General features: G+C 33.3%; 1 protein-coding gene across 18 annotated transcripts in view; it reads right to left on the bottom strand.

The window, feature by feature from the left end:
* Nucleotides 1-19,608, bottom strand: part of ADAM22 (ADAM metallopeptidase domain 22) — a 254,828-nt gene that overhangs the window by 29,974 nt on the left and 205,246 nt on the right. For all 18 annotated transcript variants that reach the window (XM_031939952.1, XM_031939953.1, XM_031939954.1 and 15 more), the window contains exons 19-26: nucleotides 17,048-17,098; nucleotides 16,495-16,558; nucleotides 14,672-14,777; nucleotides 9,338-9,457; nucleotides 7,792-7,960; nucleotides 4,702-4,816; nucleotides 1,889-1,979; nucleotides 979-996 (exon numbers count right to left, since the gene is read on the bottom strand). In XM_031939952.1, the coding sequence (XP_031795812.1) occupies nucleotides 979-996; nucleotides 1,889-1,979; nucleotides 4,702-4,816; nucleotides 7,792-7,960; nucleotides 9,338-9,457; nucleotides 14,672-14,777; nucleotides 16,495-16,558; nucleotides 17,048-17,098 (734 nt within the window). The remainder of the gene's footprint in view (nucleotides 1-978; nucleotides 997-1,888; nucleotides 1,980-4,701; nucleotides 4,817-7,791; nucleotides 7,961-9,337; nucleotides 9,458-14,671; nucleotides 14,778-16,494; nucleotides 16,559-17,047; nucleotides 17,099-19,608) is intronic.

The following is a 19,608-nucleotide window of genomic DNA, read 5'->3' as shown; positions in this document are numbered from 1 at the left end:
AATATTTTAAAATTAAGTTATCCCATTTTATTGGCACTTTATATTTGGTACAATAAGGTATTTTTAGAGGAATCCTATCAATACCCAGGGTCAATTTGTACTTTAAAATGTGAACTGTGAAATTATTGTGAAACATGAAGCCTACCTTTCCCCCGGGATGCTCATAGGCTCTCATGTGTCAAAGTGCTTTTGGCTTGTCCAAATTAAATTACTGGCCTGCAGATTTAAGTAATCTACACATAAAACATTCATTTCTATTGCAAGTATGAGCAGAGATCAGCAAAAAGTTTGTGAGTGCCTGAAAATTTCCTTGAGAGCAATATTGTCCCCAAAGCAAATCTGATCATCTCTAAGTGGGAAATGATATTAATAAAAGAGGAAAAAAATCCTTTTCAGAAGGACTTTCATAAAAGGAAGCTGACAAATATAATTAAAAATGTAGTGTTACTAGGAAAAAATAGATAAATGTCAAAAATGCAAATACAAGAGCAAGTCAAATTTCCAGAGCTTTTTTCAATATAAAAATTAAAAATAAGTTTCTATTAAAGTCCCTTTATTAGTCACACAAAATAGAATATATACTAGTTTTAATATGAAGGGAGAAATTCATAGAATCATTTAACCACTAAAATGTGAGATAGCTATTTTTAAAAAGGAAACTTTCTAACAAAACTGAAGTTAAAATTTAAAAATTCAACATCTTTTAAAGATGAAAGCACTTTAATTATAGCAAAACTAAAATTTTATAGTCAGGGAAAAAAGAGAGATTGAACTGAAATCTCTATGGCTCCTTCTAGCTCTGACATTCTATGATTCTATGATTCTATGAAAACATTAAAAACAATCTTAATTTCCAGGTTATTTTTACATTAGAAAATAAAATGAACACTATTCAAAGATAGAAATTGGGATGACAAGACCTTTTTAGGATTTAAACCTTTTTTAGGATAGCATATTTGGATTATTCTTACCACATACCTCTGTTCTCGATAATTTCTTTCCGTTGATGAAAGGAGGAAAAAGACAACAATAATAATTAGTTATGTATGTGTCTAAATCAGGGAGGACACTATTCATAACTGCAGTGTTTTGGTACTCTTTAGAAGTTTTATGTAAGCAGGCCTTAAGTCAGAGGATTTTACAATTCATGATATACATATATACACACACAATTTGGGAACATCACTATGGGAATCTTGACATCAAAAAGTTAGTATCTGTCTGTATTCGTCCCTCACACTGTACATACACTGTACACATACACTGTATATAATGACTCAAACATTTACCCTTCTATTTGAATGAATCATTTTATCTCTCTGGGCATGTTTATTTTCTCACATAAAAATAAAAAATCCAGACTAAGTTAAACTAAATTAAACTTAGAATACTACAAATTAACATTATCTATGTTGTATTATATTTTCATTTATTTTGTTAAACAATTCCCATGGGCTCCTGGATATGAGTTTGATACCTCTAGACTCGATGACTTAGAAGGATCTTTCTAGTTCTAGAGTTTATGAACACTGAGCTATCTTCGGTGTCCTAAAAGAAATGTGATTGCCTGTGGGTAAGTATATCTCATAGACACATTCCTTGGTATCATAGGCATAGGCCTAAAAAAAAAGAGAAACATGACCTTTTACATTCATCTCTGCCATAAAATTTACATTAATTCTCACTCACTCTGAATTTTAAAAAATTCCACAGAAACTTTTATAAAAGAACATGCCACAAAATTAAACAAACAATATCACATCTCCAAATGGGTTGAGAAGGACAGGCTATATTCACTTATGTAATGGTATTAAACTTAAAATTTTGATTCATTTAAAAGCTATATAAAGTATAGAAAACATTAACAAAACCAAGAAATGTCACTTACTTGTAACCCCATGCAGCTATTCCTAATATGAGAGCCAGCACCAAAATGGTGCCAGTAATTATTCCTATTATGATATTTGTGCCGGCAACACCTGTAAGAAAATCACAGTGAAGGTTGTTCAATATAATATAAATATCTTAACTAAGAAGTCTTCCATATGTTATTCTGAATAATTTCCAATGCACAAATATAGAGACCTTAAGTCTTGCACTGTGCATTATCCATCATAGTTCATGACTATACAAGGAGAAAGAATGAATCCAAGTGAGGAAATTGAGTTTTTGAATCACTCATGAATATCATATAATCAATGATATTATAATAAGCCAATTCTACCTGGGTTTGAATCCTTTCTCTGATAACTTATGTGACGTTTGGAGAAACCTCTGAATCCCTTTGTATCTTGGGTTTCCTCATCTATGAAATGTGAAGATTGGATTGAGTGAGTTCAAAGGACTCACATGTAGGGCACATTTGTAAATCTTTGTTCTTCAGTTGTAAATCTTTGATTCTCTGCTTCAACCTTTGAAATACCTTTCCTTCATCAATCCAAGTGGAAGAAATCCATGAAAAGATCGTTATTGTTGTAGGTCATCCTTTATTCTTAAAAAGATCAATGACTTTAGAAGGATGATTTTGGACTTGAAAATAAACTAGATTTAAGTCAGATAAAACTGTTCAAAGTCACTAGCCTCACTCTGCCTCCACAGTCATGGCAATTCATTGGCAAGACAGATCAAGATGATAAACAATGGCTCTGGATGCAGCTGGTCTTTTTAAGCTAAGGTCTTTCCCTGTTTGTCTGAGGCAATGTCCATTCAGTAATTAAAGCCTAGAAATGACCTATCTGCTTTCACAAAATTATCAATATGGGAGGGGAAAATCGAATATGGTCTTTGATGTGGACTAAATTAATCCCTTCCTTGGTGTAACAGGACTGGCTCTAAGAGGGAGGCTGAGAAAAGAAACTCAAGATTCTTTATGTCTAATGTCAATGTAGCATCTGCCCAAGCAAGAAGAGCTATTTGAAATCAAGCTCAGGAAGAACATTGCCTTTTTTTTTTTTTTTTTTTTTTTTTTTTTTTTTTGGTAATAATAAGCACTATTTATGCTATGCTTGAAGATTTGCAAAACATTTCACCTCCCTTACTTCCTCTAAGCATCACAATAATCAAGCAAGAGAGATACTTCGAGTATCATTACTCCTATTTTACAGATGAGGAAACTGATTCAGATGGAGGATTTGAATCTAAATCTTTTCCTGACAAAACCAGCCCTTTCTCTAGTATGCTGTTGCTCATTCTTTGAAATCTGAGCACATTTACCATCTAACCTATTTATTTTTGCAGACAGTCTTATTTTGCTGCCTCTTACAAGTTGTAGATCACTTCAATAACAGTCTGAGTGCCTTGGGGGCAGAAACTTCACTTGCTTGGTACATCACAGAATGCTTAGCAAAGTGCTCAGTACATAATAGATAATCATAGAATTATACTGGAAAAGAACACAGGATTCTAGCCCTGGTTCTACCACTTAATAGCTTTTGTGACCTGGATAAAGCATTTCTCTTTGAACCTCAGTTTCCACATTTATAATAAAATTAATTGCTTCTAGGCTTCCTTAGAGCTCTATAATTTATTCAATTCTATAAACTTTTAAAATTGAATTTTAGAATAAGTTCCATAATTCTGCTGTAAACAGATTATATTTTCATACCCATAAACTATGAGTCTTGCCTAAAGGGAGAAAGGATTGTATTTGTATCCACAGGGCTTATAGTAGGCTCACTATTTGCTGGTGTACCCACAGGGCCTAGGGCCTGGCACATAGTGGGCACTTAATGGTTGCTTGTTGGTTTGTTTATGCATTTATTTATTTTAGTCATTGGTTGAAGGAGAGAGGCTGTATGAGGGATTAGAAAGTACATGACTTCTCTCTTCTTTTGGAAGGGAGAGAACTTTTGGTCCCTTAGGCATCACTTTCTCCAGTTAAGTACACATGTACTAAAAGGTACCAATACATTTGGAAGGGATCCATTCACCACATTAAATGCTTAGCTGCATTTACCATCTTCTTTTTTCTTAATAGCTGTCTTCTTCTCGTCCTCAAATCTCATTTATACAACAATCAACAGGCATTTATATATAAAATACCTACTACATACCAAACACTGTCCAAAGTTCATTTCCTCACAATTTGTCTTTGGTAAAATAGGAAAACTATAAAGCAGATTTTACAGTTCTTGTCAGAGAAGGTGCATATGAACTTCCCCCCAAATAGTCACAAAATATTGCTTTTTTGCAGTATTTATTATTATCCATTAACTGATATTTTTATATTATACAGTGAGCTCTTCAAGAACATGGACTGTTTCATTTTTACCTTTTTTGTATCTCTAATGCACATAAAAGGTACTTAATTAGTGCTATGCAATTGACTGATTCTCTCAATAAAAGCCCTTGCTGGTGACAAATATGTATTTAGCAAGGATCACCAATAAAATATAGCATAAAGAAATTTCAGGAGAGATGACTGATCCAGATTAATAACATTCTCATATCAATCAATGTTTGAAAAATCTTATTTTATGAGTCAGGATTATCCAAAATTAATCTTATAGAAAAAAATTAATCCAATAAACCCTGAAAACCAATTATCATTTGAGGATGGTTCTATCAGTTTTATCAGGTGTAATTCAGTTATATACAAACTGAAGTTACTATCAAATAATAATTTACTTGACAATGTTGAGGCAATATTTTTGCCCTCCTGGTTGGAGGACTATAATTATTAAGAATAGAGTATGTACTTACCATTGCCAGATAAAGATAAATCCGATTTTGAGCCATCATTGTACGGTAAATAAGTATTACAGTCTGCACCTATCCAGTGCTTATTACAGACACATTTTATTTCATTACTGCAAACCTGAAATCCAAAATGTGAACTGAGAATAAAAATCATACATAGATTGATCATAATTCAGTATTATGAACAACAAAAATTAATAATGATCACACTTATATTTCTTATAATATCTTTTCCTGATCTTTTATTTCATTCATTGTTTGCCTAAAAAAAGTCTCTTCTCATTTCTCACTGCAAGTCATTTTCACCTTAACTTACAGAAAACAATAGGACATAAGAAAAGAACAATGATCCTCGCTAGAAGAAATGAAGCAAAATCGTGAAATGACAGTTTTGCATTCAGTAATAATATAAATGGAGAAGAATAGAGAAATCTACATAGAAATAGAGCCAGTTCTATGTTATCCATACACATCTTTCATTAACTCTTAGAGAAGGATCCTTAAAAGGGGAACTAAGACATGGCTGGACAATAAAGTGAAGAGAAGACTCTACTCAAGCTGGAGTTTATTAGGTGAGGAGGCAAGATCACACTTGCTGCTCACTCATTTATCTGAAGGTTTCTGGCACAGAAGCAAAAGTGAACTTTTCTCTTCAATACTAGCACCAGATAGAAAACATATATATTGGTAAGAGAACCAGCTCTGGAAGCATTTGACTCCTGGCTGATGATTACTAACTGCATGAGCTAGTGAAAATAACTCTATCTCTATATGCCTCAGTTTATTCATTTATGAAACAAGGAGTTGGATTTTAGTTTTAAATCTAAAAACTCTCTCCCCTATTCCTTCTCCTGTGCATATGGCAAGAGAACTAAGAAGACACAAAGGAAATATCCCTATTAGGGATCTCATAACTGAATGTTGGGGTCTCACAATTTAATGATCTATTCAGTAAATGTTTGATTGGTATCTGTTTTTATATGCTTACATAACTGAGATCAGATAAAATTTCTCAGGTGAAAAGGAGTCGCAATTGGAAAAAGAATAAGAAGCCCTGTTTAAAGAATTCCAAATGGAAAATATAGAATTTAAAAGAAAACAAACCCTGCTCATTTATCCACCCAAAGAAGGCAGAATCCCTTCCAAAAGTTTTAGCTACCACACTCATCTGTGCATTAAACAGGGAAGTAGTGAAATCAGGATGGATGTTTTCATTTGCTGTTGTTCCATTCTTTTAGTCTCATCTAACGCTTTGTGACACTATTCGGGGTTTCCTTGGCAAGGATTCTGGAGGGATTTGTCACTTTGTTCTCCAGCTCATTTTACAGATGAGGAAACAGGTAAATAGGCTTAAGTGACTTGCTCAAAGTTATATGACTAGTAAATTTTTGAATTCAGGTCTTCCTGATTCCATACCTGGCACTCTATCCACCATACCACCTGCGTAAAGTTTTAATATTTTGATGCAAACTGTCAAAACTTCCCATTCACCCACTTTTAAGCTTAAACATCAACTTTATCCCAACCTGAATTACGGAGTATCTATTGGTTTGGATCGCCTGTGTCCTTAATTAATATAGATAAGTGTCTTGGAATCAGGAAAGAATAGACTTGAATAATTCTTATTCTTCTCTACCTTCTCCCCTTCTCAATGTTGAACTCAATTTGAATTCAAATGAACTAAAAGGAAATGTTGCTCAGTTCTATTGTTCTATAGATAAATAAAACGAGGTCTGAGGGTTTAAGTTACTTGCCCAAGACCACACATTTCATTGACAAAAAGTAATTTCTCCTAAATTCCTCTTTAGGAAAAAATGAGAGCTCCCCTCTCAGAGGGGTGAATCAGCTAGACTTTTTCCAGGCCTGCAGTCCACCATATATGTCAGGGTCACACAATAGTTTCTAAGACAGTAAATTACACGGATACTTCTCTGCACATCTCTTATAAACACACATAGAATTATATGGAACTGAAATAAATATATAGTTTACTTATTTCAAAACAATGCTGCAGGAAACTAAAATAATTAATTGATCAAGCAAAAACACATCTTCATTGAACCTAAATCTCAGTTACATGGCTGTAAGAATGAAAATGAACCTTGTCAAATTCTTTGTTTCTATTCATTATTAAAAAAATATTTGCCAGAACCATTATGTTCTTATCTTTTTCAATTCCATTTTAGCTTGTGAAACATTGTCTCCTACTTGATTTAAAAAATGAAAAAAAACAAATATTAAAGCAAATCAGATTTTGTTAATATGAATGAGAACAGAGAATCACAAATTATAATTAAATACAATCATTTTTACTTCTTTTATCCCCTGCATTTCAAATAAAAATCATAGTTATGGTTGTAATTGTTGTTTAATCAAGTCCAATTTTTCATTACCTTACTTGAGGTTTTTTGGGAAAGATATTGGAGTAGTTTGCCATTTCCTTCTCCAGCTTATTTTTACTAATGAAGAAACTGAGGCAAACAGGATTAAGTGATTTGCTCAGAGTCACAGTTAATAAGTGTCTGAGATCAAATTTGAATTGAATTATCCTGACTTATCTACTGCATCACCTAGTTGCCCAATAGCTATGGTCGAAGGAAACAATTTAGATTTCATTTGACATACAGTATATTTAATATTCACATGCTACTTAGTGATATTTTCAATAACTAGTTTATTTCATAGAATTAGGAAAAATAATGTGTTTAGAATTAGTCATATTTTAGAAGCAAAACTTCTTAAACTATAGGTTGCAACTCCATATGGGGTCATATAATTGAATGTGAGGGTCACAAAATTATGATTGCTTATCAGTGAATATTTGATTTGCATATCTCTTTTATAAACCTATATGTCTGAGGTCTAATAAAAATTTCTCCAGTGAAATGGGGTCAAAAGTGAAAAAAATTTTTAAGAAACCCTGAATTTGAGTTCAAATGAACTAAAAGGTAATGTAACTCAATCCTATTGTTCTATAGATAAATACATTGAGGTCTGAAGGTTTAAGTTACTTGCCTAAGACCACATATTTCACTGACAAAAAAGCAAATACATAATTCACATTAAGACAGAGTAAAGAATATAGAAACATACCCCATGTCCTGAACAAATAGCATTTTCTTTTTTACTCAAGCAGGTACTGAAGTTGAAAGAGGCAGTGGGGAGACACCTACGTTCTAGGCACATCATTTCAGGGCCACATGGCGTCCCATCTTCAACATAGCCAAGATCTATCTCTTCTTCAAGCTTAACATGGCCACCACTGCAGTTAAATGAGAAACATTTTCTAAGAATTAGTTATATCATGGAATAGATTTTTTTGTTTTTTAAAAATATACACACATTTTTTCTTAAATTGATTTTGAAACCACCTTTGTAAATTAAATCATGACTTATATCTCCAAAAAGCAGTAGAATGAAGAATGGTGTTTTACATCTTTATATCTGTAAAAGTATGAGAGCAACTTTATCTTTAAATTGCTTGGCAGGGTAATCAATAAGGACAGTACATTCCAATATACTGACACAATTGATATAAAAAGTGCAATTACATTTCTAACTCATTTTTGTCACCCAAGGCCAAGTATGTCACAATTACTACTCAAGATGAAATTCTAATCCTATAACCAAGTGGGTTAGTTAAGGTCATTTTCAGTTCTAGTATTGAGGGTGAGAGGGTTTTATAAAATTACCTTTTTCTTGTTTTATTCTGTAAATTTAAAAAACTTAAAAATAAATAAAATTACTTTTTCCAAAGAAATTTCTGTATTCACAATATTATATTCTATAATGGAGTAATTACAGAGATTTATGGTGTAAGATTGCTATTCAATTTAATTCCATACTTAAGAGGTCAATAATTTAATGGATATAGTTATTTTTTTTATGATCACAGATTCTAATCCTTCTGTAATTTAGTAGATGAGGAGAACTCAAGTTGAGTTCTTGAACTTGTTTTCTTAATATTTTGATAACTCAAATTTTAATATAATTGTTTTCTCCCAATCTGTTTGAATTTAAATAATGGCCCCTTGAACGATACTTTGGAGTTTTATTTTTAATAAATATTATTTAAATTTTATATTTAACAAATAATAGATAACAATTCTATTTTTTAATGAATAGTTAATTTTTTCCACTAAAGTTCAATTTCCCTTAACCTTGTTATGCAATGAGGTATTCTCAAAAGTCATGGCAGCAGAGCACAAGTTTTGGCAGATACTACCACACTGGTAATCACAGAATTTGAGAGCTGACCATGTCATTCACTCCTAGAAGAAGGAAATTCCCACCATAATGTGTCCAACCACTGGCTGTTCAATTTCTCCTTAAAGACCTCCAACTTGGAAGCCTTCAAGAATGTTGTAAGTTCAAGGCTACTGATGTGTTGCCATCTGAGGACCAGTTGGAGTGAACAATGTTCCCCTTAGATGATGAAGGTTTTGGGCCATATTAATTAATGAACTCATCTCCTAAGGCATGGAAGGGTGTGATCAATAATGGCTTGAGAGGTACCAACACTCATCAAATAGCCCTTCATTTACAGCACTGAAGATCGTGGGGATTCCAAGGCTCTGGGTGGGAGGGAAGAAGCAGTACAGAGTTTGCTTTTCCATAAGGTGATAATCGTGGTACTTACCTGCAATTTAATGTCCTTCCCTGCTGTACCACTAAAGAGGATGTGATTTCCCCATCTAGCTCGCCAAGCCTTGGAATGTTACCGATGTTGGTACATAGGAGGTAACCACAAAGTACATCCCTAAATCAACAGAGTACACAATTGTTTACTTCATATACAAAGTAGTTAGGAAAGTTAATCTTAGCAGCATAGATTTAGCTATTTAAGGGGATGGCTGCTCACTTATGTGGAACATTACACTTTAGAGGAAAGATATTCTATGACACTGTTGTGTTGGGAATGGTATTCAGTCAAATCCTAACAAAATAAATCAGGCCAGAATACTCTATTTCTTTTAACAAAAGTCAGTGTAGTATATTGGTTAGAGAGATGACCTCAGTCTCAAGAAGACCTGGGTTCAAATTCTGCTGTGATACATATTGGCTATGTGACCCAGAACCATCACCTACCTCTCAGTATTCTAGGTCCCAGCTTCTTAAATTGTGGTTTGTGAACCCATACGGGATCATGTAACTGAATGTGAAAATTATGATTTATTATCAGTAACTATTTGATTTATATATCTACTTTATATATTTATATACCCAGGGTCATATAAAAATTTCTCAGGTGATAAGGAGACATGAATGGAAAAAGTTTAAGAAGCTGTAGTCTAGGGGCGGCAGTATTCAAATGTAACTTAACACATACTAATTGTCAAGTCACTTAATTCAATTCTTCACCAAATAGATAGATAGATAGATAGATGGATAGATGGATAGATAGATAGATAGATAGATAGATAGATAGATAGATAGATAAAGCCCTGGTCTAGGCCAGAGGTGTCAAGCACAATCAGCCAGCTTTCAAGTTTTTTGCTTTATGCACTTCACTGAACTGTTCAATCAATGAAGTTATCCTTCATATGTAAGATTGCTTAGCAGCAAAATTTCCATCCACATTAACTTATTAATAGAACCAGTTCCTTTTTTTAAATAAGAACCTTAGGAAGAGTCCTGTTTGACAATGAGCAATTATATCTTACCTTCCACTCTGAGTATTAAAGAACTTTCTTTGTTCTTTAGTCTTTTTCAATTGTGTCCAACTCTTTGTGAGCCCATTTGGGGTTTTCTTGGCAAAAGTACTGGTGGTTTGTTATTTTCTTCTCTAGCTCATTTTACAGATGAGGAAACTGAGCCAAAAACAGCTAACTGACTTGTCCAGGATCATACAGGTAGTAAGTTTTTGAGTCTAGATTTTAATTCAGCTCTTTCTGACTCCAGGCCTGGCACTCTACCTACTCTATCATTTAGCTGCCCTTCCCATATTAAAGAGTAGCTAATATATAATTGTCTTTTATTTACTCCTATAGAATCACAATGTTACTTATTTAGTTTCCTTTACTAATTATTTATGACTTTCTGTTTTCATTGTAAAATTACATTTTTATACTTAGAAAACTTTCACTATTCTGCTTCATTGGGAATAGCATCTAAAATATTCAGTATATTTAATGAATTTTCAGTTTTAATCCTGAACTTGTTAACATAACAATGTGAGATTTTGACATTAATATTTATCCAGAAGTTTGGGGGAATAAAACAGCAAGAATAAATGTGAAAAATCAAACATCATATAGAATAAAATATAAAAACTTGTATATCATCAAGCAAAAAAAGATCCTAAAAACTCTGCTTACTCAGCCTGATTTTTTCTATTTATGCAAAACAGAAGTCCCTTTGACACTGATGGAAATCTTCAACATTCAACCCTCCACAAAAAATTTTTTCCTTTATTCAGTAAATACTGAGTATCTTTTACAGTCAAAGGATTATCCTTGATACCATACATTATTTTTTAAATTAAATTTTATTTTATATCCATGTAGATCTGACATCTTTTTCTTTTCCTCCCCTCCCACCGAGAAGGCAAGAAAACTAAAACCCTTGTTACAAACTTTATAGTTAAGGAAAATACCTTCATTGGCCTTGATCAAACCAAACCAACTACATCTCAGTCTGTATACTGAATCCAATATCTTTCATCATGAGTCCTCTGGAAACAGATTTGCTTGCTATATTGATAGGGTTCCTAAATCTTTCAAAGTTGTTTGTCTTAACCATATTGTAGCTACTATAAAAACTGTTCTCCCAATTCTGCTCGCTTCACTCTGTATCAGTTTATATACCTTTATACAGATTTCTCTGAATCGACCCTCCTCACCATTTCTCACAGTATTCCATCACAGTCACACACTATACTTGTTGAGTGTTTTCCTAATGATGGGCATCCTCCCAGTTTCCAATTCCTTGCCACCATAAAGAGCTAATAAAATGCATTATTAATGTTCTACAGAGAGTATGTGCCTATAAGTGATTTAGAATCTAGAAGAAAGGGATAGTGGACATATGTATCTTAGATTATAACACAAGGTTTTTGTTAATGTTGTTCAGTTATTTCAGTCATGTACAACTTTTTCTGATCCTATTTAGTGTTTTCTTGGCAAATATACTAAAGTAGTTTGCTATTTTCTTTTTCAGTTTATTTTACAGATAAGGAAACTGAGGCAGAGTCAAGTGACTTGACCAGGAACACACAACTAATAAGTATATGAAAAAGAATATGAACTCAGCTCTTCTTGCCCCCAGGCTCTCTTCACTGTAGTATAATGTAGTATGTGACAATTACCAAAATAGGAACAGAGAATACCTCAGAAAGGGGAGAAATGATTTTTGACTAGAACAGTCTTGGAAGGCTTTACAAAGGAGGCAAATTGAGTTGAGCCTTGATGGATAAGAAGGATTTTAATAAATAGATAGAAGAGAGAATAAGAGAGATTTCAATAGGCCCCTAATTAACCTCCTTGTCTTTTCTTCCCTTCCCCTACCTCTAACCAAATCATCCAAATTTGATCCCTTCAAATCAAGGGATTGTCAAGTGAGTTGATCAGGAATACATAACTAATAAGTATATGAAGAAGAATATGAACTCAGTTCTTCTTGTCCCTAGGCTCTCTTCACCACTGTAGTATGAGCCTATTGAAATCATTTAAAAAAGACACAGTAAAAATCTTGAACTATATTAGAGGCAAGATCAGTAAAAAGGAAGGATCTTTCCCCAAGAATTTATGGGATGGGTCATTCTAGTGAGACACATGAACAAAGAGTCAGCTTCAACCTCAGTTTCCTTTCATTCCATAACAACAAGAAATACACCAAATAAAGTGAACAAACAATAATAACAAAAAAGAGAAGAAAAAAGAATATAAAGAAAAACTAGAAATAAAACCAGAAAACATTAGAATTGAACAAACATAAAAGAGGCTTGAATAAATGTTTAATAAAGCCTACGGGGTATAATAAAGTAAGTAGAAACCTCAGGAAGAAGGAATGAGTCTGAAACAACAACTATATTCTTAGAGATGCAAAAGAATAATCACAAAAACCTGAAGTGTTATTTTCAAGTGTTTTTTTGTATTCAATTGAGGAGTAAAAAGGCAGATGCTAAATGCATATAAAAGAAATATATATTTTTTAAATTAGAAGAGCCTCTAAAGTAGAATGGAAGCATAATACAAGAATTGAAGGAAAAATATAAGGAGGAATATTAGCTCTCTTTAAAATTTGAAAAATCCTAACTGACAATTTACAGTAGGAGGCAAAAGATATTAATAAAGCAGTATTCTGTATAAATGGCACAGAGATAACAAAAATAAAGAGATGAAGTAATAAATAGCTAAGCAAAATTGGAGCACATGAAGCCTCTATGAATTATAGCAACAGAAGATGTTGAAGACGAATCTGAGAGAAAATTTGAGAATTACTGGTTTCTCAGAACCAAAGAGCATAAATGTAATATTTCAGGAAATCATAGACTACAGTGCCTATAAATATTAGAAAATTCAGATCAATAGGAACTTATTAGAGAGGAATATCAATTTTAATTTACCTAAAAATGCAATTTCCATATTCTGAGTTCAGTTTTAAATAGACAAGAAATAATGATTTACATTTCAAGGAATACCAGTTCGAATTATGGAGAACTATACACAAATAACAAAAAATTAAAGAAAAAGCTAGAAATACAATATAATTAATAGAAAAGAAAATCTGCATTCTAAAATATTCTACAAAGCTAAGTATATTTCTACATGAAAGAAAATGGATCTTTAATAGTAGAACATATTTTCAAATGTTCCTTTAAAGAAAAACAGAATAACAGGACTTTTGAAATGCAAATTCAATGAAGAAAAAAAATCATAACAATGGAAATGGAAATTTCACAGAATCATGAAAAACTTATGTGATATAGAAGGAAGAAAATAAAGCCAAAGGAAAACAATACACAATGATTATAAGAAAGTAAGTGAAAATGAAAGTCAGCAAAATTCAAAGCAAAGATTTTGTTACTAAGTGGCTAAAGTTAACTTATACTATCTTGATGTTAATGATCATTAAATTGTAAAAGTAGACAGTGAAATGCAGCAAGTTGATTGAGGGATTCTATTATTCAGTTTTATTCAACTGTATTTGGAGATTGTACTTTGTCAAGAGTGCTATTGAATATCACAACAAAATGTTATCAGTATAATAAGAAATAGAGAAAGGAAGAAATAGGAAGGGACAAATATGAAATTAATAAGCAATAGTCAACAGGACTTTGACAAGGAAAAAAAGGAAAAAGAATCAAAAATAATTCTGAGTAACTAAGAATATGAAGGAGTTAATTCTGAGTAGGATGGTGCTGAGCTCAGTTAAGGTTTGAGATTTGTTGAGTTTGTGATACCATCAAGGTATTTAGGAATTTTCTAAGAGATAATTGAAATGTGAGAATAGAGTGTAGGAGAAAGGTGAAAGCTAGAATTATATGACCAAGGACACAAGATCTAAGTATACCCCCATTGGTTTAAGGGAGCTGTGAAAATTGCTTCCATTCTTTCCCTAATCCATCCTATTATCTAGATTTGAACTCAGGTCTTCTTATTCCAAGCCCACAGGCCCATCATTCTAACCAAGACAGCACCCAGTTACTTCTATCTGGTCCTGATAATTGAGAGACATTTTAGTAGGCATAGGATCCTCACCCATGGGCATCATGGGCAAGGGAGGAGAGTGGAATATGGCTTAATTAATGTAATTTCCTGTGTTTAAATGCTAAGAAGGGACTCAAGCTACAAGTCCAATCCCTACATAGTTCAATACTCAGATAAATTTAGATTTTCTCTATGTTGCTCTCTGTGGTTCCAGGAAGAGTCCAGAAACAAACAAAAAAAAAGCGCAAGAACAAGATTCTTTTCTCCCAAAATATAAAACTAATAGTTGAGTAATAAATTCAGAAAATGTTTCACCAACTTACTGTTTGTTGCACTGAATCCAAGTGTCTTTGTCTCTCCCACAGTTGCCTTTCTCCGTCCCTTCAATATTCAGTTTTTCATAGCAGTATTTATCAGAAGCAGTCACTTCTGAAAAAGAGAAATGATTTTTAGCAAATAAGGGCAGATACAAATTTCTCTACCTCTGCTGCAAAGGGAAATGTGGTCCTATAGAATTACACCAATTGTTGGGCTACTAATTTTATAGGTTCTGAGAAACATCGCAATACTTAAAAAAAAAAAAAAAAAAAGATCCCCAGACATCATTTATGGCTAATGCTCATTTTCAAGTGAAGATTTTTTTTTTTTGGTGGATCTCAGTTGGAAATCTGCAAAGTAAAATAAACACAGACCTAGAATAGACATCTTGCCTGGCAAAGATCCCAAATTGAATTTCATATTTTAGGTCTTTTAAAAAAAGTGAATCCTCAACTTCTGAAGAAGTCTTGATTCTTACTAAGTCCTAGAGAAACTGAAAGAAATAAAGTCCACTATGATGAAAAAATATTTGGAAGATGTACCCATAAAATTTGAATATTTAAAACTTCAAATTTGCTAAGGACAACAAAATTGTCTTAAAATGAGGGAAAACAAGCCTTTCTAGAATCTGAAAATTAAATATGTCCTGATAAACTACAAAATAATTTTGAACATTCAGAAATCTAGGAAAACCTTCATCCATTGATCAAAGGAATATTCTCAATACATTTGCCAGGTTTTAAGCTTATCCCAAACTTCTGGATGAAATGGATTCTTAGTATGTTAAGAAGGATGGTTAATTCCTACTTATAGTTTCAGGAGCAACTTTAGAAGGCTTCAGCTATACTGAAAACATGCCCCCTCCCACCGCAGAAGTTCAGGAAGAGACCAGAGACTCAGATGACCGCACCTCCAAAACCTTCCTGCTTCTGACAGCCTACTCTACTCTCAGACAGCTCAGCTTGTTGAGAAATTCATCTAAGTATTGTATAGAAATTTACCCCCTCCATCATAGCTCTTGCCCATTGGTCTTAGTTTGTTTTTTGTGTTTCCTAGTTCCTTCAGTCATTTTACATATGATGTGATTTGGGGTCTTCCACCATTCTGGATGCCCTTCTCCATGAATAGTGCCTTAACTATACTTGAAATGGTTTATAAACAACTCTACAATGAGTCAAGTACATATATAGTTTTAGTATACTTATTGTGCAGTTGAGGAAATTGAGGCTAAAAGTGATTTGCTTCCCATAATCCAGCTGGATTATGTTGGAGCCAGGATTTGAATTTTCCCCTCCCCCCTAATTCCAGTTCTAATATTCTTCCCACTACATCATACTTTCTCCATTATTGCCACCCCCCCCCCCCAAGCCATCATCATCGTCCCTGGCGTGTATATAACATTTTAAGATTTGCAGAGCACTTTATAGATGCATCTCATTTAGCTCTATAATGATGATAGACACCATTAATATCTCCATTTTACATATGGAGAAACTGAGGTTGAGAAAAGTTAAAATATTTGGCAAGGGTCACATAGCTAATTTGTCTGAACTCAAAAAGTATAAGAACTTAGGTCAGTTCCAGCAGTCTATCCTATGTGTCATAAAGCTACTGTTCTTTGTTCGTCTCCCTCTTGTCTTATCCCCTATCACTATAATCTGTTAAGACCTTACTCAAATGTAAGGTGTTCATTAATTTTGCCCTTATGGGGAAGGGGTTTTTGAACTTTTCAGGACCTTCTGAAGAGGCACAGAGGGAACCTACTTGTTTAGCCTACGTACTTCCCAACCTATCAGAAGCCTGCAGATCAGAAATTACATTTACTTACTTTGCCCCCAGATGTACTTGCACTGTCTGTCCCTGGTTTTACATCTTCCTCCAAAGCAAATGCCCTAAAACATAAAACATAAAAAAGATTGTGCAAAAATTTCCCACAATTTGGGTGTAGGGAGTAATTCATCAGCCAAAGAACATATAATAGAGAAAGATTTCTTTAGAAATATATAAGGGCTTGATATTCATCTCTAGGGTGGGGAAAAGGGAAGGAAGAAAAATAAGAAAAAAATATTTACATGTTAACTTTATTATATATTTAAAAGGAATTGTAAGTTGTACATAACAGATTTGCAGTTTCATGTGCAATCATCTTTTTTATTAAAATATTATGGAAATTCTTGTCATATTTCATAAATTAAAAATAAAATAAATAAATGATATATAATTGCATATGTATGTGTGTAGATAGATAGATAAGAGATAGATTTTGTTCTTCAGAATTTCTTGCAAAGAGTTTAAAATGATGTCGATATTTTGATGGATGTCAAAATTTCCTTCATTTCAGGGCACCCAAATAAATCAAATATCAGAACCTAGTGGCTTACCTGATAATGATCACATGAGTAGCCATCCATTTTATGGATATTTGGGGCACACTAGGAAAAAAAACCACAACCATGTCATCACAATATAAGATAAAAAATTATAATTTGGAAAACAGCCTTGAAATTGCTTTAACTTAAAGGATGATGTTGTCGATAAAACAAAACTCTTGGGTCAAAAGCAGTCCAACTGACTTCAAGTTGTAGCTCGCCCAAGATTTTTAACAAAAAATGTTTTTACTTAGCCAGTTAGCACATATAAACTGATAAGATAGTAGGACTTAATCATGTATCCAATCCTACCATAGTATAAATGATAGAGCTAGGTCACATGCTAGAGGGCTTGAATCAATTAGTAATTGTAATTACAGCTATCTTTAATTAATGACACAATTCTATCCACACAGTCTGCAAATATATGGATTTCCCATCATGTGGGGCCTGAACTGAAAAATCTGGCTACCCAAGATGTAAGAGGTGGGTAGAGTGGTCACTATCACTGTGAACTTAAATTAGGAGTTCTAATTTTCTTGGGTGGCAAAGACTCAGGGCAATCTGAAAAGCCCCTTTTCAGAAGAAAGATTTTAAGTGCATATAGTATTTGTTTTTATAATGCAAGCCAAAGCTTAGAAAAAATAAAGCTATAAATTTTTCTACCTAAGTTCATAAATTCCCTGAAATCTTTCCATGTAGCCCTTGGGAATCTATGGATTCCAAGCTGAGGACTCCCGACTTTAAGTCTTTGACAATATGTAATAAGGGAGATAATAGTAAAACCAGTCTTTTAAAATTCCACTCACTTTTATCAGATGACCCTGAAAACAAGGGCAAAGCATATCAGACATGCATGAGTGGAAATAGATAACTGGACAGTTGGGCATGGAGGACACTGACAGCTGGCAGCATCTAGCACATGTGGGGCTCAATGTAAGTACCTCTGGCCATGATGGAAGCAGTGTCTGCATCCAAACAACTGGCAAGAAGAGAAGGATGGAGCAAGAGTTCCCTTTTTACAGTTGTGGGATTTATGGCAGTCCCTCCAAGTGCAAATTAATCAACAGTTTAATCAGTAGGCATTCATTAGGGAGCTTTGCATGCTGTCCTGCCACTCTACCCATCCATCCAACCATCCATCCATCCATCCATTCATCCTTATGTGTATATGTATATATGTGTCTATATGGATACATATATACATCAACATAATAAATTTAATTTTAATTATTTTGCATTATCACATAAATATAAAACATTATTATAAGTACATCAGGTGCATGATTATTATAAGTATATTATTACATGTAAATATAAATTTACAGAGAGGGAAAAAGAGAGAAGTGGAGAGACACATAGAGAGAAAATACAGAGAGAAAAAGAGTTTAAGTTTTGTCCTCATTTTCAGGGTCATGAATATATCTAGTGGAACTTAATACCAACTGTTTTACTCTTTACCTTCTGAGACTTACTAAGGGTATCATTAATGGATTTAGGTGACTTGGGAAGATCATATCTCATGTCAGATGCAACTTTCTGCATGAGGCGTTTTCTGAACCCTGCTGCTGTTAATGCCTGCCCAGATCCCTGCCAAAAGCACTCTATTTTTCATATGCCTATATAAAAGTATATGTTGACTTCCCTGATAGAATATCAGCTCCTTGAGAATAAGAGATATTCCTTTTTGTCTTTATATTCCCAGGACCTAGTACTAATAGGTATTTAATACATTTATTTGCAAAAGGAAAATACTATTTCAAATTTTTTTTCAGGGTGTAATCTGTTACACAAAGTAGAAAAATAGCAAATAAATATCTAAGAAATGTTTATACATACACATCTTGGACAGATTATTAATTAGGAAAAACATTTAATCTTAATCTCTTAGGATGTCATATCCTTTAACAATAAACATCTTTAAATGACTTAAGTAAATATATTATTACTAAATTCCTCTTTCCTCAAGCAAAGACTCTGGTCATGCTGAAATTTATAGATTTACCTGGATAAATTATTCCAGTCTGTCTCTGAGTTATTTAAAATTCAAGATCAGCTAATAAATGAGCTTTATCAGAAGTAAACATGTTCAAGTCAATGTCAAGAGAAAGGAACACCTCTTTAGACCAGAAGTGCTTTATGAGAATATATCTATCTTCTGTAGACCTCCATTCTAAAAGATTAAGAGACAAAACATAGTCCTTTTTATTTCTTCCCTCATCAAGGACATGTAAGTAAATCCATGGCTATGCTTTTTTTTTTTTTTTTTGCTTTTAAAAGCCACCTTAAATCATGAACACAGCCTTAGTTTTGCAACCAACTTTCAGGCATTTTGTCCTCTTGCCTGAGCTGTGAGCTGAAACCAAGACTGCTGAGGAATGACTAAAAATAGATGGAATTAGATGTCACACAGGAGAGGAACATGAGAGTCTCCTTCATTTACATTTTTCAGGGGTATCAATGCCATGAAGGTAACCACAAAAGACCTTTTCTAGGTGCCACTTTTTTCTGTTCCCTCCCTCCCTTCCTTCCTTCCTTCCTTCCTTCCTTCCTTCCTTCCTTCCTTCCTTCCT

This window comes from Sarcophilus harrisii, chromosome 5 (assembly GCF_902635505.1).
Source record: "Sarcophilus harrisii chromosome 5, mSarHar1.11, whole genome shotgun sequence".
Lineage (NCBI taxonomy): Eukaryota > Metazoa > Chordata > Mammalia > Dasyuromorphia > Dasyuridae > Sarcophilus > Sarcophilus harrisii.
Note: the sequence above shows the minus strand (reverse complement) of the source record. Positions and strands in the feature narration are given on the sequence as shown.